The 23,245-nt window shown below is 40.2% G+C and overlaps 1 protein-coding gene across 2 annotated transcripts; it reads right to left on the reverse strand.

The window, feature by feature from the left end:
• Positions 1-5,202: 5,202 nt before the first annotated feature.
• Positions 5,203-23,184, reverse strand: PSME3IP1 (proteasome activator subunit 3 interacting protein 1). Of its 2 annotated transcripts, none has more exons than XM_075188961.1 (7): positions 23,103-23,184; positions 12,934-13,067; positions 10,923-11,021; positions 8,807-8,929; positions 7,470-7,602; positions 6,580-6,641; positions 5,203-5,612 (listed from the first exon to the last, which is right to left on the reverse strand). In XM_075188961.1, the coding sequence occupies exons 2-7, from the start codon at positions 13,055-13,057 to the stop codon at positions 5,398-5,400; spliced, it is 756 nt and encodes a 251-aa protein (XP_075045062.1). In that variant the 5' UTR covers positions 13,058-13,067; positions 23,103-23,184; the 3' UTR covers positions 5,203-5,397. The 2 variants fall into 2 exon arrangements, with proteins under 2 accessions (XP_075045062.1, XP_075045063.1); XM_075188962.1 differs by lacking the exon at positions 23,103-23,184 and adding an exon at positions 13,624-13,796.
• Positions 23,185-23,245: the final 61 nt, after the last annotated feature.

The following is a 23,245-nucleotide window of genomic DNA, read 5'->3' on the forward strand; positions in this document are numbered from 1 at the left end:
AACGGATCATCTGGCGCCAGACCCGTTATTGTCATCCCAGGTTCCGTGAGTCGAACTAACTTCAATCAATTGTTCTCTATATGGAAGCAAGAGGTATTGTATGGTATTGTATAGCGGCCATAGCCCATTTTGCTTCACCGTTATTCCGGTACTGCACGATTAACTGTGTCATAACTTTGATATTTTTAAGACTGTCCAATCACTATCATTTCAGTTTATCTATGACTCATCTGCACACCAGTCTTAGTATGAGGCTCTCCCAGAATCCTGTGGGAAGCATACTGGAATTTTGCTTGCAACTCTTGTTATATGGTAGACTATGTATTCTATAACCCTGAAACTTTCTTTCAGAATGATTGCCAAGTAGACCATTGCAGTTGTAAAGACTGATCCATAGGGATTTATAGGTTACCAGTCACTGGGGTCTAATCGTCTCTTTACCTCCTTCAATTCCTGACAACTACTCTCATGAACTGTCCAGGAGACTCTGACATTTCAGGGAGTCATCCTGGACTACTGGAAGCTTAGGCCATACTCCCTTATCCCACTTCTCTTTCATGTGAAGGCGGTAGGGTCTCGATGTGGAGCGCTGTTTGGTTTGTAGCAGGTTTGCATGGTATTGCAAATAAAAGAAAAATGTTGTCCGGCGCTCAGAAGCAAACAAAATACAAATATCACTGTGTCAGCATATACATAAAGGAGGATTTTGTGCACAATATAGCTATATTGGGGTTAAGCTCACTTGCCAGCGTCAAGGCATCTCCTGTAGGTGAGACCCTAAGCTAGTGATACAAATTTACATTCAGGGTGTTACATTTAAAACCTTCCCCTGAACCTCCAAGTTTGTACCAACCTCCAAGTTTGCATGGTAGTGTTTTACAAAAGCTGGGGGACGCAGATGGAGGATAGAGGGATGCAATCGTGATCTGTAGATGAAGGATGAGGGGGAAGGGTGGAAGTAGGTATGAAGTGCTATAGGATGACAGATTGTGGAACAAATAGAACTAAGTAAATTGCTGAGTAGAGTAGTTAATGATGGACGGGGGATAGAGATGGTTAGGTAGAGATGTTCAGGAGCGGGGAGAGTTAGAGGGAAAATAGGATGGTCAGGACATAGGAAGGTGGGCCGGCAGCAGGAATTTGAGGAGGGGGTGTGATGGGGAGACATGGGGACAAGTAGGAAGATATTAGTAGGTAAGATTGTAAGCTTGCGATTAGGGTTCTCTTACCTCTCTGTCTGTATGTATTACACAGTATTGTCTTATTAATGTTTGTTCCCAATTGTAAAGCGCTACGGAATTTGCTGGGGCTATATAAATAAATGTTGATGGTGATGATGATGATGATAGGAAGAGAAAAGGGGTAATGGAACAGAGGTATAATATTTATATGTAAATAAGACAGGTGCAAAACGTACATATAAAAAAAAAATCTGGAAATATACAAATCTATTGGAATATTAAATAGTATTAGTGGTAGATGGGTAATGAGCAAGAGATATTAGTATACAGGCATTAGAAGAGTAGTATTATAATAGTGGTACATAGGTATTAAAATGACACTAACAAATGGTAAGACAGATCACATTAAGTTAGAAATAGAGGTGATGAAATGATGGTAAGAGTGTGTAAGGGAAAGGATCCACTAAGGAAGTCACATACCGGTAGCGAAACGCGTTTGGTCTTCTAGTGCACTTCTAACATTGATTTTATCTGAATACCCTTTTACATTCACTGTTAATTTCCTCCACACTATTTAGAGCCATACAGTAGGTGGGATGAAAGGGGAGAACGAGATAGATCCTATAACATGACATGTAACAACATGATAAATGTACCATGACATAATATAAATATAATATGCCAATAGGACATGACCCAGCTGGCAAGACCAAATGAAACATGAGGAGCACCGCATACAACAGGGGTAACAAAGAACAGATCTCATGGTCAAGTACAGACATTTCGGATGTAAGAACAAGAGGGTGGGGACATCATTGGGGCACAACGGGAAGAAGGGAAACACACAGGAGGAGGGAGGGCACTACCCGCAAAAGCTTACAATCTAAAAGGGGGGGAAGGTTGAAAGAGTGGGTGACGCAAAGATGGGAGGTAATAGACGGAGAAGGTTTTAGGCAGTGGATTGGCGGGCAAACCTATTTCACAGGTGTGTGTCACATTTTACACCCCAAAAGATCTAAATTTGCGCTCTCATTTGTTAATAAACTCATGTGGATATTGATAGGGCATTGTGTTCTTTATATACTGTGAATGTTGCACTTCCACTATACACTTCTGAGGAAACCGCCAGGCTGGCTGCGAAACGCATAAAGTTTTATATGATCAAATACCTCAATACCAGCAAGTTTATCTATCACCAATTTGTGAACATCTGCTTTGAAACGGATGTAATTTGTAATTTCCAAATGAGACTCTGTGGTCACTTGAGACGCTGACTTCTTGTTCAGAGACGACAGGAATCGTTTCTCTGTTTGCTATTAAGAAGATGAAAACGCCATCCACCTGTTAAAGACATCGGGGTGTAAGAAATATGATCTCATAGTAACCATTTTAAACTACATGGAGGAGAGATGTTACCCCTAATATGCAAGATTAAGAACCGTGGCTATTTCTTATAAGCACCAGAGCTTTATTTCCTGTGATGGCAGTCGAGTGTCATAGTTAATGTTCTCTGAGAGTGCCTACTATATGCACTGAAATAGACTGCTGATGGCTAGTTCTATGATATATCCAGGATATTATATGATACAAGGTGACTAATTTATGATATTATGGCTTATATGTATCATATTTTATATTAATTGGGATTAAAGTTTTAGAATCAATAAGAGACCAGCTGATTTTTCTTTTGCCTAGAAAATTATTTGTCTATTTACATTGAAGCAGCAATCTCACGTAGTTTTCTCCCTTTAAATAGCAAGTTAAGTGCCTTTTAAGAATGCATCTGAATAGTCATTGTCCTTAGATGATGTTGATAATTACCAGGTTAACTAATAGCCTGCCATTGTGATTTATGTTAAAAAAACAACCAAAAAAACCCCACCTCGTTTTTCATGAGATCTACGATTTAATAGGGATTGCATTTGTTAACTTGTTTTTTAATAGAATATATGCAATCCATTTGAATAACAATGATAAATTAGCGCTATTTTTTTATATTGCAAGAGAGTGGTACCTACTTTGTGAATGCTACGGATTAGATATCTATTTACACAGAATTACATTTAAACAAAATCTATTGTAGAGTTCTATATTTCATATGACTTGTTCACCTTTCTGCTCTCTATCTATAATATAAATGTCTAGTGGCGTGTGTTAGTCTGTCTGTGTGTGGAAAAAATAAAACCAAGCTGCAGCGCCACCTGCTGGGCGGAGTTATACACTGACCTACTAAATTCTTAGTGTGTGTGGGGAAAAAAAATCAGAAAGGGCTGAAATTTGGTATACTAAGATGTTTTTAATTTGTTAATTGTTAAAAGTGTTTATAAAGATTTAAAAAAAAAAAAAATATATATATTTCTTGAAGGAGAAGTGACAGTTGGGAGTGGTTGGTGGTTGCCGGGGGTGACAGTGGGGAGTGGTTGGTGGTTGCCGGGGGTGACAGTGGGGAGTTTTTAACACCTTAAGTAGCTTGATTTGACTAGAATGCATGAGTATCATGCACGGGTTAACTGACCTACTAAATTCTTAGTGTGTGTGGGGAAAAAAAACCCTCAAAAAGGGCTGAAATTTAGTATACTGACATTATTGACGAGTTGAGGGGTCAAACTCATTTTCGTGAGGTAATTTTACCTCATGAACACACATGTGTACAGTGGCGGATCCAGGGGGGTGCGATCGGGGCAATTGCCCCCCCCCCCCCCTAGCAGGGGTTTGCTGCCGACGGCTGCACAGTATGTGCAGGTCCGTTTGACAGCGACAGTGTGCTGCCCGGCTGCTCTGATTGTGTTTTAAACACAATCAGAGCGGCCGGGCAGCACACTGTCCCTGCCTGTCACTGCCGAGCGGACCTGCACATACTGTGCAGCCCCCGGCAGCCTCAGAAGTCGGAAAGGGGGCGGGGCCTAAATCACCCCGCCCTAACATCCCCCCAGGGAACAAACATTTTCTAGAATGCATGAGTATCATGCACGGGTTAACTTGTAATATAATAGTTTTTAAAGGGCTGACTCCATACTTGTGTACAATTGTGGTTTTAGGGGAGAGGGGATTGGCTGACTGAGGCTATATGATCCTCTCATCCTTTATTCCAGAAATGATGTGCCAGTCACAAGAGGTAGTGGCACAGGAAGGGACGCTTTCTGATTGCCCATAACAACTAGGAAGAAGATTGAAAGGTATTGTGTCTTTCCACAGTCAGATATAACTCCTTGATCTCCAATACGCTGCAGTTTCAGAGCGGCTAGTCCTAGGGCCAGTGGTGAAACTACCATTGGTGCGGCAGATACTGGGGCCAGCTGCATGGCAGATGCAGAGGGTCAGGGGGGTCAGGGGCCCTGGTTCCCTCCTCCTCGGCTCCCTGCACTGGGGCCCAAGGCTCGCCAGTTCCGTCTCTGCCTAGAGCTATACATGCCGGTTTGTACAACAATTTGATTATAACCTAAATGGAAGTTTGTACTCATAGATCGCTAGTATAATGCAAATTGCACTGTTCTGTGTCCTTGTTTCATACACCGAGGGACTTCTGTTACTATTCCCGTCTGAAAAAGCAACCCCATAACATTATAAACAGTGATGATTATAAAGCCAGCACATAGCGAATTATTGGTGTATTTAGTGATAACATGAGCTTTAAAGAAGGTAGTTTATTGGGGGGGCCCAAGGACAACACCATAGTAAAAGTTAGACAATAATGATGTTAAAGTTTTTTTCCATTATTCTGGAATTTATCACAACTTTCTTAAGACTTCTACAAAATCTTAAACTCAGAAAAATAAGTGTTTAGTTAAGTTCTCCTCTGTCTCAGCATATTCTATATAATATAAGGTCCGATGTAGCAACAGATCGGATGTTTGTGTCATATTACAGAGTTTTCCCCAAAAACTAGGTACGGTCAGTGACAACAGTGTTTCAGAGCACGTAGGGGAAGCTCAAGGAATACAAATATACATCATAATTTAAGGAGAGACAGAATCAATCCCTCGTATTTGCTTCTGTGTTGAGATAAGCACACAAACCTTGGTTTAACAAGTTTGATTGCTTTAATAAGCTCTCAAGCTTAAAAACACACCGCACAAAAAAAGGTAGTTGTTAACATGGGTAATAAGACAAAATACTCTGCAGTTTGTGTGCTGAGGTTGAGTCCATGTTCTACATATAAGTGGTTCCACTTCTGGGATTATTGATCAGTAAATGTTTTGTGGTCTCTAGATGAGGCTTAAGGAGCATCGAGGAAAGTGCCTGAGCGGAACACAGAGGAGACGATCTTTCCCATGTTGCTTATTGTGGCTTCGCTGTCGGTGCTGGACTCGGAGTCACTGCTTCCCGAGTAGGCTCCCAGGCCGGGTAAGATCCCAATACAGATAGATGCTGGAGGACAGTGAAGCTGAGAACTGGTGATAGAGCTACTTCCGATGGAGCTAGAATGGCTCTCTGAAATTACATAGAGATACACAAGGACATCTGTATGAGCGCAAGATCTGCACAAATTCAATGGGGGAGGGTAACATTTATATTCTGGAAATGACAGGTGCACAAAAGAAAGTATAATGCATCACCTAGACTTGGTGTATTAGGTTTTGCATAAAGTATACTTTATACACAGCCCTCCCCTTTATGACGACACCCCTGCATACTGCAAGCTATATACAAAATCTAAAAAAGTGCATACAATGTATTAAGTCTACTATACGTCATCCTCACTATAAGGACCACTTAAACTACAAGGTAGAATTTTCATTATTGCAATGGTGGCATTATGAAATAATTTTTGTTAGCGTGTCTTTCACAGAGCCATGACAAGTATACAAATTAACTTTCCAAGTCCTCAATAGAGGTCTGCACTAGTCTCTAATCATGGGATTATATATGGGAAAAGTATTTTTTATAACAATGTAACTCATTTGTGGTATATGCCTAAATAGTTTGTAATTATGGTTTAATCATTTGTCTTTTAATTATGCACGGACCTTCCATATTTGTGTACTTAACAAAATAGTTCCTGAGCGTCGTTGTATATCTCTTTTGTTCTATATCAAAATTAATATATTTATCAGTAGTGTTCATTTTTAATACAGTACAATAAAAAGGGAAGCTCTGTATTGCAATTACACTACAACATTAAAAATAACTAAAAAACAAAACATCTAAAAGTACCGTAATTCAAAACAAAGACATATTCAGTGGAAGGCTGAAGAGGGAGCAGTAAGTGGTGAATGGATATTACTTGTTGGTGAAGTAGCGCTTTAAATTTATGTGCACAGCGTTGCCCTGCATCCAATATATGTCCCTTATGTTTAAAATAGCACGCATACAAGAAAACAAAACAAACCTATGTTGGCTTTGCAAGACACGACCCTCATGCAGAGTCTACAGATGCATATGTACTTCAGCTACAAACCTTTTAGCTTGTCATGTTCCTGATCAAGTTTCAATTTCTTCGCACCAGATATCTCGGAATTACTTAAAAAAAATGCAGAATGTGAGAAAATGGGGTTATATGAGGGATACAATATACACACATTCTATACGTCCATTTAAAGTCGGAACTTTTAAAAGTTAAGACACTATTTCACAATACATATCAAAAGCTGTGTACTAGTGAGCGAGATAAAATAACTAAATAAGCCCACCGTGCTCTCTATCACTGCCATGTGAGAAGAGAGGGGCGTCTCTAGCTGAGCAGACAAAGAGTGACTGACAGCCCGTTCAATTGTATATTGTTCCGCAATGATATTATGATCAAACGTTTTATATAGGCATAATGGACATGTCATGCTTTTTCTATAAAAATCCACCCTTTTGGGGCAAACCCACACTTCAGTTAGGGCAATCTTCATCTACTAATATGGAGTTGTCCCCTGGCACGCCATCATATTGTGAGAGGATCATCACCTCTCACTAAGACTGATAGGGAATTACAATAATGGATTATATGGAAGCGAGAGCAAGTAATGGTAACTGTACCAAGTGGTGAGCTCTGCAAGCAGATATACTAGCACTGTCAAAGAAACTAGGTAAAGTCCTATAATTTTTTACATTTGTACATGTCAAAATGAACAGTACCAATAAGCCGATAGGATCACTACAAGAAATGTAGAGAGCAAACACTATATAATAATAATTATGGTAACTCTGATTGCAGGGAAAGATTTTTCCTATGCGACCATACTTCCTGTCTGTCAGATTAATAAAAGATGGAAACAGTGGCCTCCTTCCATCTGAAATAGCCACGTGAGAAGAATATTTTGCCAGTTATTCATCTTATTCTGTCTAATGTGCTTCACCAACCTCCTGTGCCGAACGGCTCCAGCCAGAAGCTTAGACTGAGAAAACTTATTTTTGCTGTCGGTGGGTTTCACTAGAGGCCTCTTCTCAGCCTCCCTCTTGTGCTCGGTGGAAGAGGCCGCTACTGTACGAGCATTGTGAGATACAAATTAAGGATAAAAAAAAAAAGACAAGCAGACTTTTGCAGAAAACCTGTTTGTATTACAAGGCCAGTGCTTGACCAGATCCGTCGTTCAGGATGGACTTATTGATAAAGACTATATAACCAAAATACAATAAAACAAAAACTAGCCTTCAAATAACTTTTCACCCAATACAACAAAGATGAAGAATTACCGTGAACACAAGACTTGTAACTATTTGCATCCACTTATGAATGACTGTATTAGACACACGGACCCAGACGTTTTACAAGTCTGTCTGGAGGTCCTCTGGAAGTATAAAATGATTTTATAAAAACTGAGTGGATAAGAGCTATAAAAACAAACAAATGTGACTGCTCCCTTTATATTCTAACAATATTATTCAAAACAATCAGATTAAACACATATAACACATAATTTTTTTTTATAAGTTCACTATAAAAAAAAGGAAAGAGCACTATAGTAGTCTTGAGGTGTATAGTAGTTCCAAGTAATTTGAAGTTGTGTTGATGTTTAACAAAATGCATCAATAACTTGCTTTGTTAAAAGTTTATACTTCTGGAACTGTATGGATCTCCAGGACCAGTCATGCAGTAGGTGAGATACGATTAAATACCGTTGTATAAGTTTACCGAATTAACGGCTATAACATTATTGCAACTATCTCGCCAATATGCTGTGCAGCCTCCAACGTGTGGGTTCCAGCTGACGGAATTAATTAGCAGGACCCAGTGAAATAAGGAGGGATGTTTAGATTAGTAGTAATATTTTAGTGGCATAGACAAGGAATGATTACAACAATACTCTCGCTCATGTAGCGGGCTCTATAATCCAATGGAGACTGTCAGGCAGTCCAAACCTAAAGTCTATATTGTACAACATTATTTCATACCAAAAACATTGTGTTGGGGGATTTGGGAGTTGTGTAGAGGAACAGGCATTTTACTTTTGGTTGTGTCCTGTAAAGAAAGAACCATTAGATACACTCTATATCAGTGTATCTAACCAAGTGCAATATATAGACACAGGTTACTCCTGAACCCCTCAGTGCTTACTGTATGTCGTTCTACACCCGTGCGACTGTTGGGTGAGTTAGTGATCTTCTTGTACTGCAACAGTATTTATTTTTTTATATTAAGGCGTCTCCCTCCCAAAATGTAAATCACATCAGTTACATCATCATCTGGAAAAAGGATATTCTAAACTCATTTAACTCTTTCATTTCTTCATCTCTCCTTTGTTTTTCCAGCAACTCCTGTTTCCTTGAAACTTCATCAAGAAACTTTGTTTCATCTTCATCTAAGCCTCGGACCATATTTTCTGCAACAAATAAAACATTTCTTTAAAAAAAAATCTCTATTATTAAATATTTTAATTTTGCATATTAGACAACCAGTACTGTACATTAGTTTTGGGCCACGGCTGTGTATTATTGAGCTGAATAATAAACAACAGAAGTTAATCTGTCTATCCTGCTCTGTTCCACTGCATGTCAGAGGAGAGGTGCTTCCCTACTAACAAGCAGACTGACTGACAGCTTGCTGGACTTTCTTTACAGAAATGCACAGTGTGGATTGGTCAATTTATACAGGACATGGCCAATGATAACCCAGGTTGGTGATGACCAACCAGGGCTTACCCCCGTCATGACACAGGGACCCTATGCTACAGGTTTCCTGGTTAATAGAGGTAACCAGCTCAGCTGTCTAGCTTGGGGCTGGCTTCCTCTCTAGCAAGATGACCCTACACTCACTGCCTAAAACTCTCCCCCCTCCAACTAGAGTGATTTAATGTCAACTGTTATTTTATGTATAGCACAACTGCTGGAAGCCCCAATTGAAATAAATTACATATTGAAATGAACAGCAATAGCACTGTGGAGCTACATTCACATGTAGGGCAGCACGGTGGCTTAGTGGTTAGCACTTCTGCCGCACAGCACTGGGGTCATGAGCTCAATTCCCAACCATGGCCTGTGTGGAGTATGTATGTTCTGTGTTTGTGTGGGTTTCCTCTGGGTGCTCCGGTTTCCTCACACACTCCAAAAACATACTAGTAGGTTAATTGGCTGCTATCAAATTGACCCTAGTCTGTGTCTGTGTGTATGTTAGGGAATTTAGACTGTAAGTTCCAATGGGGCAGGGACTGATGTGAGTGATCTCTCTGTACAGCACTGTGGAATTAGTGGCGCTATACAGATTGCTGCTGATGTGTTAAGTGCATATCAACGATGGGCATACAGCGTGTGACCGACATATCCAAAAGCATGTGGGAACAAATTAATATGCATTTTCATTTGCACTCAGATTTTTTTCCTATGCAAACACATCATCAGTGGATAAGTGGTCCAAGGATCCATTTTTTCTTGCTGAGGGTTAAATAAAATGTATGGATGGAAGTTTTTCCACATAGAAATGTTACTGGTATTTTTGGTTGTGATAACCAAATATCTAATAAACAAGACTTTGTTTGGGGTCTACCTCTATCACCACTAATGGCAGAACAAAAAATGATTATACAGATAATTAAAATCCTTCCTCAGGCCCCATGGGGTAAGCCTAATCTGCAAAAATGAATTCTACTCCATGCAGAGGAGAAGATGCAAACAGATAAGGCCATAGTCAGGAATCGAACTCACGACCCCAGTGCTGTGAGGCAGAAGTGCTAACCACTGAGCCACGTTAGCTCCTGTGAGGAGATCCCTGCATTGGTGCAGAGGAATGAGAAGCACTGCTCCAGAGAAGGCAGATGAAACCTGGGGTCACATACAGCTCTCTCTCTCTCTCAATATGAGCCGCACTCCATCACCAGTAAGACTCTGAATTAAGCCACATTCCAAACTTTTACATAATCCTTCATTATCAATGCAGCAGTATATGCCCAATGCGATTATAATTTTCCGGTGTTTTAAAAATTTTGGCCCCGAAATTTGAAAAAAAATATATATTAGCAGTCAAAAAGTGTGTGGAGATTGCAGGGGCTTGCTGCGGGCGGCTGCACACTATGTGCAGGTCCGTTCGGCAGAGACAGGACGGCTTGCTCTCATTCGGAGCAGCCGGCCAGCACACTCTCCCTGCCTGTGTCTGCAGAACGGACCTGCACATAGTGTGCAGCCGCCGGCAGCAAGCCCCTGAAATCGCTCCCCCCCCCCCCCCCCCCCAATCCCCGCTACCACTGTATAAGACGCACCCACCTTTTAGAACCCACATTTTTGGGAAAAAGGTGCGTCATACATGGGGAAATACGGTAAGCGGTGCTAAGACAAATATAAGCAACAGCAAACATGATTTATCACATATAAAACTGTACTTACTGAATTTAAACTGTTCTTCATAATCCTGCTGTTTCTTGTCTTTCTGCTCCTGAAGTTTTTCATATAGAGAACGAGGGTCGTACACTTCCTCCGGACACTCTGCGGGAAATCAATTCATAACAGTCATTAGTTATGAAATGCAGAAATGAAATCAGTGCAGAGACGCATTTTGCAGCAAGATTATGCGGAGGAAATAAGCCTTTACGAGTAATAAGCCTTCACGTGCAGCCATTCTTGTAAATTCTGCGGTCAATATTGGCAACTGGGCAGATATCACAGTACGTGGCCCCTAAATCACTGCAATAAAAGTTATATTTTTCTAGGTTTCATTTTTGTTGCCTTTGAAACCTCCATGAGCACAGGGCTGAAAGACAGTGGAAATGTTGGCTAACACAGGGAGAAAAGTTCAGGACTGGAAAGGTAAATCTACGTACAAGGGATATTGGAAAACATATCAAGATATTTGTTTATGATGAGAAATTGTGAAACAGAATAATAAGTGGATGAAACTGAACCTTGGGGTACTTCAACTGAATGATCAGTTGGACAAATATATAGAGATCCCTGGGTAAGCGGACATGTCTGTAGGGGTGGGATAAAGACAGAGATGTCTTTATCCCAAATAAGTAGATTATGGTCATAAACTTTACGGTCAGAGAGAGAGGACAAAAATTTGCTACATTAGGGACTAAGAGGGAGATGAAGTATAGAAGTGGTTGAAAGATAATGTAGGGGGCGAAGTAGAAGTCACCAAGAATGAGGGAGGTTCGGTGAAAGGAGAGGACATGTGGACGCCAGGAAGCAAAATTGGGAGGTGGGAGCCGATGGTCTGTAAATCACTGCAACTATGGATGTGAGGGGCCAGAACAGGCAATTTGCACTGACTTTGAAAGATAAGTAGGTGAAGCACATTGAGAACAATAAGATTACAGTACAGAGAAGAAAGCCATATGTATAGGCAGCAGGTCTTTGAGTGTGTCATTGTGAGGAGCTGAGGCCACAAGAATATAAAATCTAGGAGGTAGAGGAATATGTGCGAGTAATGGAAGACAGTTGTGTGTAATGGTAGGAACTGGTGGATTCAAAAGGAGCAACTTGGGTGGGCAAAGGGTATACATGGCTGCAGAGGCAGAGCTAGTGGAAAGAGGGGAGGAAACAGAGAAAATGTTAGTGGAAGTGGGAGAGGGAGAGAGAGACGACAGGAGGGGTAGCAGGAGATTCCAAATAGCAGAGAGAGAGAGAGAGAGAGAGAGAGAGAGAACAGGAAAGGTTGTGGAAGGATAGAAATGAAAAAGGGAAGGGTAAGGGACAGGGACAAGGTCTTGTGATATAGAAGGTATATACTAAGACTACATTAAGTACTATCACTTTATATATGGAGGTAGGGTATGTGCAGCAAAGAGATGTGTGAAAGAGGAGAAAGCTGTGGATGTAAAGAAAGTGAAGTGAATGAATAAATGGCATCAAGATGTGTATAGGAATCACTAAGCAGGCTTCTGTATAGATGTAAAACACACACACACATATATATATATATATATATATATTAACACCTATGCCTTAACTTTGTGGTGCTAGGGAGTAGAATGCTGAGAATGAAGATGATAAAGTCTGAGAAAGGGGTTACAAAGGAGCCTTACAGAGCAATGATGCCATGACCCATAGCAACCAATCAGATTGCAACTTTTAGCAGCTTAGCATAATCAGACAATTGATTGCAAGCCAATATCTGATTGGCTGGTATGAGTTACAGCACATCTTCAACATGTCATTTTATGGACTAAAGCTTACAATCCACCTATAATAAGTAGTAGGTCTTCTAACCATCACCGTGCAGAAAGCAGGGTCATATGGAACCTATAGCCATGTTATCTAATCATAATACCTCTAATCATCAATATAACACCTCCCTAAGGGAAAAAAGATGAATTTGATGCATAAAATGTTTGCGCTGTGTGTTTAAACTGATATTAGCATGAAACATAGATGATTACTTTGTTGTTTTATGTACCTTCTGGGTCCTCGGGCTTTCGCACTTTTTCCCATTCTTCCTGTCTTTTCTTTCTTCTTTCCTCTATTTCAGATTCGGTTACAAACTTCTTGTTTATAACAAGCTCCCCTTCATGCCCGTCCATTCTTCAACACCTACATCAAACCGATAGTATTGTCACGAGTCCTCTATAGAAGTATTATATAGTGGTAACGGGTTATTTCCATTCTCTTTACACTGAGGGGTATATTTACCAAACGGCGGGTTTGAAAAAGTGGAGATGTTCCCTATAGCAACCAATCAGATTCTAGCTTTCATTTATTTAGTACATTCTACAAAATATACCCCTGAGAATTTGTATTCCTTGCAAAACACATTTATGTCACCCAAGTATGGTCAATGCTTCCACTGGGTGCCCAGTATTGGTGCAATTTGTGTTTTTCAGTGCTTGCCTGCTATTGCCTCCTAATACCACAAAGTCCCCTGAGGCTAGGCTCCCATTGGCTGAACCAACACATTTACTTAATTACACCTTTATATTTTTGTAGATTATTTTTATGGCAACCTTAGTCATATATGTACATACTCTGTGTAATGTACTAAATTAAGGGCACCTAGAAAAACATGTGAATGTTATTTTCTTTAGCCAATATTTTGCCGACAACAAATTTATTAGCCAATTTAAACATTTTAAATCCACCTGCTTTGTACCTGAACTTGGTTCCTAGTGACCTCTAGTGGCAGTCATCAGGTCCACTATTTCTGATTAAGTTTTCCTAGCTGTACCGAGTGGTAAAAGCAGAGCTATGCCCAGTTCATAATACAGCTGCTCAAAGTGCTCGCCTCTCTGCTACACGTCCGGATCAAGTCCTGAATCGAGTGACTGTTAAAAGCTTCACGTTCTGTGCACCATTCAAAAACAAACAATAACAATATTGACAGCCATAATAACGCAGAAACAAACCATAAACAACCGTTAGGTGCGATATGGCATTAGTGTGTACACTCCAACGATATCACTCCAACGCACATCGTATCGTTTGATTGTACAGACGGACTAAAAATTACTATAAATGATGGAACGATGTCATGCCGATTCTGCAGTGTGTGCACATCTCTATAGAGTTTACACAGTCAAGATCTTTTCAGCCGCTGGTTATGACAGATGAAGAGCATAGATCTGAAGGTACATCTTGTAATACCTGTATAAGCTGTACCCATGAATCGGCATGCTAAACAAGAAACCAGCATGCCAAAATATACACCCTGCAGCAACGTACTTCAAAGAGTATAACAAGAAACAACTTGGTAAATCACCCAATATTTTATGCCACAAGATACAAATGCTGCACAATCTTCAGTCATCACCTCAGGCTACACCAGAACTAGAACCAATCTATAGTCCAGCTACAAAGAGTGATATTATAATCCTTACAAGCCTTAATACCAGACCTGAAAAGCTTTCACATGTGAGTTACAGAAAGCGGCAAGGAGCCTTTAGAAACTATCCATCTACACTACTTGGAATCACACCGGAACGCAAGAGCAAAAAGCTAGCAGCAAATTCCAGAAATAGAAATAACTTACACATACGAAATGTTCCAGATTCCATGGAACTTAAATTCGGAACCCTGGATAGATGATTAGTTCCTACTCTGCAACAGACCACCAAATAGAAATAGAAAGAGTGCACGTAAACAAAAAAGAAACAGAACCAATACGAGATATCGTCCTGAAACTTCTCAGATCAAATAATCAGTAATGGCTGCAAGCAGGAATTCTCTATGCGTCCTTCTTGAAGTTACTGAAATCGTATCAATTTCTGGCCACTTCAACGATAAGCAGAGCCGTATCTTAGAATTCTAGCGCCAGGGGCGAGAAAGACAAATGCCGCCCCCCCTAGCTCTCAATTTTAACCAAGTGCACCTAAAATATTCCTAAATTGCACCCCCCTGCAGCGTTGCGCCCTGGGCGGTAGCCCTGTCGCACAGCCCTAGTTACGGCCCTGACAATAAGTAAGACGTGATCTCAGACACGTGAATCGTTCATTGAGGGATCATGGAAACAAATATGTATGGGGTTTCCTTCCAGACATACAGTTGAGTGTTAGAAACGCCAGTGAAGCCAGAGATCTTCATACATTTAAACCTCCAAACTTCTGAGAAACCTTATTCTCACCCGATGCCCTTGCAGACACATTGTCCTTGCCATTTGTCTTGATACTTTAAATAGTGGTTTCAGACATGAGAGAATCCGCTTGTACTTTTGCAATCGTTACAAAATTTTTAGAACTGTGTTTTAAGTTACATAAGCATTTAAATACTATTTTTTCCCCCACGCGTTCTAATAGAATAGTAAAACCTAAGCCAATCAAAGATGCTACAAGGCAAACTAATTATAGGCCAACCTTTCTTTTGATTCTGATTATTGCGAAGATTTTGGCCAAAAGATTAAACAATCACCAGAACAATTTGATTGACAATGATCAGGTAGGGGAAGCCTTAGACAAAACCAGAAGAACCATACACTGTATGTAAATAAAAACAAGCCTCCCTCTCTTATATTTGCACTTGATGAAGTCTTTTAACAGACTTTCGTATACATTTATCTTCCAAACCATTAAACATTTTGGATTTTAGTTCTGACCAATGGACTCATCATTCAGTCTGAGTAACAGCACCAGACTGCCTCTTATTCGCTTTAACATATGTACTTTATATTGAGCCTCTAGTAGCTGCCAAAATTAAATGAAACCCAAATATGAAGGGAGTCCAGATAAGTCCCAAACGATATAAGATGTCGCTAGTCACAGTTGATGTTATTGCTTTTACTAGTCCCCAAATATCATTTCCCAACTTATTTATGAACTTTGAAAAACTTGAAAACCTCAGGATACAAAATAAATAGACGAATACTAAATCAGAGGCGCTAGCTCTTTAATCTTCCCTGCCTTGTGAAAACTTTATAACTTAATTCAGATTCTTTCTAATGGAGATCTTCAACAAATCGATATCTAGGCACTGTAATCATTAACGATAACCAATTGTTTCTAGTGTATCGCCCCCTTTATTCAATTCCAGAAGGAGATATTAATATCTGGAGCCCACTTTATATCTCATTGATTGGTAGAAGTAATATTATTGATGTTATTACAGATAGGCGTCTCTTTCTTTGATTAAATGTATTCTTATTATGAAGATTAAGGGTAGTGTGCGGCACTTTTGAAGGTAAAAGGGCACACATGCTGGGTTTGCCCATCACTGTTCTACAACGTTGAGGTTGTGTCTTGGGGTAGCCGTAGGTGTTACGTCCTCGTGGCAAAGTCACGACTGGACTTAAAAGCTCCCAAAGTTGCAGTATGCTTGGTGTCAAGGTATACCATAGTTGGGGTTGGGTATACAGTGTGGGTGTAGGGACATGATATATTCTGAGTTGTTATCTCAATTTAAACCAAGAGTAGTCTCAGTACACATTATACATATATTACATACAGAGAAGAACCACTACACAGTACATAAGATAAATTGTCTGAAATGCTTGGGATGTAGGGTTCCAGATAAGGACCCCCCCCATAAACTGCATATACTAAACTACATTTAAGAAAACTACCCAACTTTAGCCATACTCTCCGTTTCATACTAACTACACGTAAATGTGCAAATCGCAAATACAGCCCACATTCTAGATTTGGACAGTCCCCCAAAGATGGCAAGAACTCCAAGACAGGCAAGTATTAAAATTGACACCATTCGACAAGATATTTTTTCATGCCAAATTCCACACACTCCAATCCACCCTCAATTCTGTCTCTCCATAAACTGAATATTCTACACTCATCTCATCCTACATCCTGTCCCCTCTACACTATTTCCTCCCAACTTCTCTGCTCCCTCTCCTCCAATGCATGCCCACCTCTATCTCGCCTCCACTGGCACATTTCCTTCCTCCTTTAAACATGCACAATTATCACCAATTCTAAAGAAAACATCTTTTCAGCCTCTCTCTCCAACTACCGCTACTACTTACTGCAAAGTCTAAGGAGTAAATTTATCAAACTTCGGGTTTGAAAAAGTGGAGATGTTGCCTATAGCAACCAATCAGATTCTAGCTGTCATTTTGTAGAATGTACTAAATAAATCATAACTATAGGCAACATCTCCACTTTTTCTAACCCGCAGTTTGATAAATTTATCCCTAAGGGTCATTTCTCTACACTCATTCTCCTGGACCTCTCTGCTGCTTTTGACACTGCTTCAATCCATCCTAAACACTCCTGCAAGACTGATCTTCCTCTCACCACTCCACATCTGCTGCGCCACTTTGCCAATCCCTCCCGCCATCTTAGATCCATCTCTGACCTGCACCTTGTCTCATTTCTGGCAACAGACCTCTCACTCCCATTTGTAAGACTTCTCCTATCCTACTACCCTACCACACCCAACCAGGCTTTCCCACAGCCTTCAAATCTTTAGACGCCCTCTGAAAACCTCTCTCTTTTTTTAAGAGGTGACCTTATCCCCGATAATACTCACACTAATGCACCCTCACAACTGTCCCAAACTCCACTCTGAGCCACTCTCGCTTCTCTTGTTTCAGCTGTGCCCTTTCACTTAGAATGTAAATTCTCTACTGAGCAGGGACCTCCAAACCCTTTGTTTTCATGTCTGCATTTAATGTCTACTTGTATGTCCCTGTTATATGTTATGTCCTGTTTTCCTGACTGTATGGCGTGCTAAGCACTGAGGTGCCTTACAAATCTATGATAATAATATTGGTTATATTAGACAAATAAACCCTTAGGGTTTTAAGAGGAAACAAAAACAACATGAAAGGTTGACCTTTAAATTATTCAGCAGTGTTCTTCACAGAGACTAGAAAAACAAGTTGTGATCATGTCTCCGTGTATTATTTTACCACTGAACAGCAGCAAGTCACTTTTTATTCTTTCTTTGGTTTTCAGAACTTTGTGACTAATGTGTTTCTGGATAAAGGATCCCATGCCAGTATTATATTATGTAATATGATTTTTTATATTATATATATATATATATATATATATACACACATATATATATATATATATATATATACACACATACACATATATATATATATATACACACATATATATATATATATATATATATACACACATACACATATATATATATATATATATATATATATATATATATATATATATATATATATATATATATATATATACATACATACATACATACACACAAGTTAACCCGTGCATGATACTCATGCATTCTAGTCAAATCAAGCTACTTAAGGTGTTAAAAAGGTTCTTGTCATGCATTTGGGCCATAGCCCAGGCCTCAACCACCAACCACTCCCCACTGTCACCCCCGGCAACCACCAACCACTCCCCACTGTCACCCCCGGCAACCACCAACCACTCCCCACTGTCACCCCCGGCAACCACCAACCACTCCCCACTGTCACCCCCGGCAACCACCAACCACTCCCAACTGTCACTTCTCCTTCAAGAAATATATATATATTTTTTTTAAATCTTTATAAACACTTTTAACAATTAACAAATTAAATTAACAAATTAAAAACATCTTAGTATACCAAATTTCAGCCCTTTCTGAATTTTTTTTTCCACACACACTAAGAATTTAGTAGGTCAGTGTATAACTCCGCCCAGCAGGTGGCGCTGCAGCTTGGTTTTATTTTTTCCACACACAGACAGACTTATACCCCATTCATACTGCATCAAAATCCCGGGTTCTTCCTGGGTCGAGCTCAAACGACCCGGGTCTTGGTGCAGTATGAATGGTACAAGTGAAAAATCCCGGGTCTAAAAACCCAGGATTTATCGAGGGGTAATTCCCGGGTCGGACCCGGGTTGCCAGCACTATGAATGGTGCAACCCGGGTTTTTGCATAATTGCATAGGGGAGAGAGAGAGAGAGAGATTTTTTTTTTTTTCGTATTCCAGCTTTCAGCCAATGAAAAGTGCTCTGGTGATGACTCCCACAAATTGCCAGGGCACAGACTTGTGCAGTATGAATGGGGTCAACCCGGGAAATTCCCGGGTCCAAGGTGCAGTATGAATGGTGTTTCTGAGCTGGGACGCTCCGAGCCCCTGCAAAAACCCGGCTTCAAAAACCTGGGATATTGCAGGGGCGGCAGTATAAAAGTGGTATAACACACGCCACTAGACATTTATATATATATATATATATATATATATATATATATATATATATTATATATATATATATATATATATATATATATATATATATATATATATATAATCTATGGGTGAGAGAAGACACAGGTTATGTTGAGCAGGATGTTAATAAAAGTCGGAGATTGCATAACAGCAGATGTGGATGAACGAACTGGAACAATTTTATGGGGAAGGAGATAAACAGTTTGTGTGATGCTAGATACCAAATTAAGGTGGAAGTAAGCTGATGGTGCAGATATCAATAAATGCATTGATGGGTAGGATATAAATGGCATCAACATGTAATACGCGTATTAGGGAGGCTTAACTTTTAGTAATAAAAGTGAAAGACAGAAATAAATTTGAGCCAAGATACGATCCATCCACCACAAGTACTGATATTTACTTCTCCCAGTGAATACAATATATACTCCTGTTCAGGGAGTGACATGCTCTGTTTTCCATCTGGGACCCTCACATTAAGGTCTACCAGAGTAGAAATGTAACAATATGCATCACTGGTAAGAAGCTGCCGATTACCGCTCCTCCACATCAATGGTTGGCGCTCATTGTGGAGGTGATATGAGAGAGAGAGAACACAGAATGAATACCCTGAACCTGGGTGTCTTAGGCAAATGCCTAAATTCACCCAATGATAACACCAGCCCTCTGTAAACTAATTGGGATTAAGAGCCGTGGGAATAATTTAATCCGGTTTCCTCCCACAATCCAAAAATATACTGGTAGGTTACTTGGCTTCTGACAACAATGGATCCTTGTATGTGTGCAGTAAGGAATTTACATTGTCAGCTTCAATGGTGCAGGGGCTGATGTGAGCGACTTCTATTCACTCTACAGCTCTGCGCAACATGATTGGTGCAATTTAAACAAAATGATAATAGTAATTATTTATGAAGAAGGAAAAAAAACAACTTGGGTTTGAATGGGTGAATTTGTAAAACAAAAAAAAACAACAACACCTTTTTCTTTGGTGATTTGATGTCCAACCAGTCATTCACATATGTATATTTTGAATGTCGTAATCAAATATATTTATTTAGTTAGTCTGCTAGGGACATCAAACTCATTATTTTGGAGTACTTAATGGATTGGAAAGAACTGGGTTAAATTCTGATTTAATCTACACTGCCTTCTTAAAACATATATAGTTGTTAATGGTTCCTAATAATTTGATTTTTAAATGGTTGTCCATTGATGAACCCCCACTCTGTCTTTATGAATTTCCCCCTTATGTGGATATTAGGTAGGGGTGTTCTTCCAGGACACAAAGTTAGTTACCTGAACTCAAGAGTGAGATTGCATTACTTGTCAGAAGCAAGCAATACACAGTTCAAGGGCCTCGATCAGTACAGTGTGTTTAAACTGATCAATATAGAATGATTTGATGCCTTTGTGCCATGTAAACTACAGTAGCCATCACTTGCACATAAATGTAAAATGACAAATATGTCCGCCAAGGTCTGACAATGTTTACGCGCACATTTGCGAATGTTGTTCATGGCTCTTGCACATACGCCATCTTGTATAAGTTTAGTGCCCATTTAGGACTAACCAACTTCTCAATAACACTGCTCTTGGGCTGTATGCAATTATCAGGAACTTTCTGTATGGACAACTGACCAAGGCTACTTTGTGAACTGTAAGTTTTAATATAGATAGAACTACTTTAAAGAGAGAATGGGCCATAGTTCATTCTTCTTTCACTTGAAGCTTCTTGCTGATGATCTTAATATGTTGCTCAAACAAAAAAGGAGAATATGGAAGTTTTATTCAGGGATGAATGTCAGTGAACAATACACTAGCTGGGAACATGATCCATTGGCAAAGGATGACATTACTGGGTTATTTAAAATTTGGTAAGCAATTGTTAATTTATGTTATATGTCTGCGTCAGATGAATATCTATATATTGTTATTATTTGGCAGACTCCTGCTACCTCCACCTACAAACCATTGCTAGTATATATACCTTTCTCGTCTCTTAAACCCTCATTCACTCCTGTGCCATCTCCCGTCTCAACTAATGCACCCTTCCTGCATTTCCTTACTTCTATCCATCCGAAATGATACTAAGGACTAGATTTACTAAGCTGCGGATTTGAAAAAGTGGGGATGTTGCATATAGCAACCAGATTCTAGCTTTCATTTATTTAGTACCTTCTACAAAATGATAGCTAGAATCTGATTGGTTGCTATAGGCAACATCCCCACTTTTTCAAACCCGCAGCTTAGTAAATCTAGCCCTAAGACCCAATATCCTTCAGAATCCAATTCAAAATCCTCATCTAAAAAAAAAAACCTCTACACCATCACCCTTTCCTACAGCTTATTATTAAAAGCTATTCTTCTAGGCCATTCTGATCTGCTATGATCTACACATTTCCCCCTCTCTCATAATCACTCTTACTCCTGTCCACCGGCCTTCTCCCCTTCTTACAACATTTTATAAGAAGTCTTATCAGGCACTCTTCCAGCCTCCAAAAAGCCACCTATTCTCTGAATCCTACACAACAGCCACTTAACTCAATCCTTTCCTCCATTCCCCCAACTGGGAACATATACCATGCTTTCCCAACCTGCAACCAGAGTCACACTTTATCCTCAATTGTACAGTCACTTTCACTAGACCAGGGGTAGGCAACCTGCGGCTTTCCAGGTGGTGTGAAACTACAAATCCCAGCATGCTTTGCCAGTAGATAGCCAGCAGGTAGGTGGCAAGGCATGCTGGGATTTGTAGTTCACAACACCTGGAGAGCCACAGGTTGCCTACCCCTGCACTAGACTGTAATCGCTAAGAAGCAGGTCCCTCTCCTCCTTTAATTCACCTTATATTGCTTCTTTGCATGTTATGGTTTTTTTTTATTCTGTGCTACCACTGTCCAGAACTGTAAATCACCAAGTGACATTACAAATAAATAATATTTATTTTTTTTTAAAAAAGGTATTAAGTTGGGTTATATAGCTTATTTTCCCTGCATGACAGCACATGATATTACAGCCAATCGGGATATAATTCAGTGTCTGTAAAGAAACTTTGTAAAACATGTAAAACAATGGAAAACACTAAGTCGATGGATTCCAAACTTTTTCAGTTCAAGGCACCCTTAGGGTCTCCATAAATTTTTCAAGGCACCCCTAAGCCAAAATAATTACCAAGTAGTCCCCCACTTTGCTTACCACCGGCCCTGGCCGAGGCACCCTTGCGAGTTGGCCGAGGCACCCCAGGCACACAGTTTGGGAACCGCTGCACCAAGTACTTCTTAGAGGAGTAAGAACAGTAGATGAAGTTCTCCTCTGTGCACTACAACACGATCCTTAGGCACTGCACCAAACCCCTAAAACAGGGTTTCCAAAACCCAGTCCTCAGGGCTCCCTAACAGTGCAGGTTTTCTGGATCACATGTGACATAATTAGAACCACCTGTGGATCTGTAATGAATACACCTGTGCTCCAGCAAGGAGATATGGAAAACCTGCACTGTTCGGGAGCCCTGAGGACTGGGTTTGGGAAACCCTGCCCTAAAACATACAAAAGTTGTCTCTTTAACCCACTTCGATCATAAACTGTGGACAGCTGCACGTATGTATTATACCCCCAGGAGAACCAGCAATCCTGCAAACTATCTCCCCCGACTCTCTGCCTTTTGTTGTTATGGAAGGTGGGTGTATGGACCACTGTGCACAAATACAAGCTATTAAAAATACACACACAATTAACCCTGAAATTTGAAAGGCTTGCAGGACATGCTGGGACTTATAGTTCCACACCCTCTGGAGTCATATGTTGGCTAAACCTGAGAAAACACTAAGCCTCCATGTAGGGGGGAGGGTATCTTCACTGAACCCCTCATTATATGTGAGGTGCAGGTATATCTAAGTACCTCCTGCCTCCCAGCCCATTGCCCCCTAATGTGAAGGCCCTCGCTATGCTCCCACCCCAGGAAGGTCCTCCTGCCTTACCTGTCTTTCTCTGCCCAGCTCACTCTTCCAACACCACCTCTTCTAAATCCGACAGTACATCCAACCAACCAAAACCTGGCTTACTGCACATAACCAACCAATCAAAAGACCTCTGACATCACCTACGGACCAACCACAGCCGA

This window comes from Mixophyes fleayi, chromosome 10 (assembly GCF_038048845.1).
Source record: "Mixophyes fleayi isolate aMixFle1 chromosome 10, aMixFle1.hap1, whole genome shotgun sequence".
NCBI lineage: Eukaryota > Metazoa > Chordata > Amphibia > Anura > Limnodynastidae > Mixophyes > Mixophyes fleayi.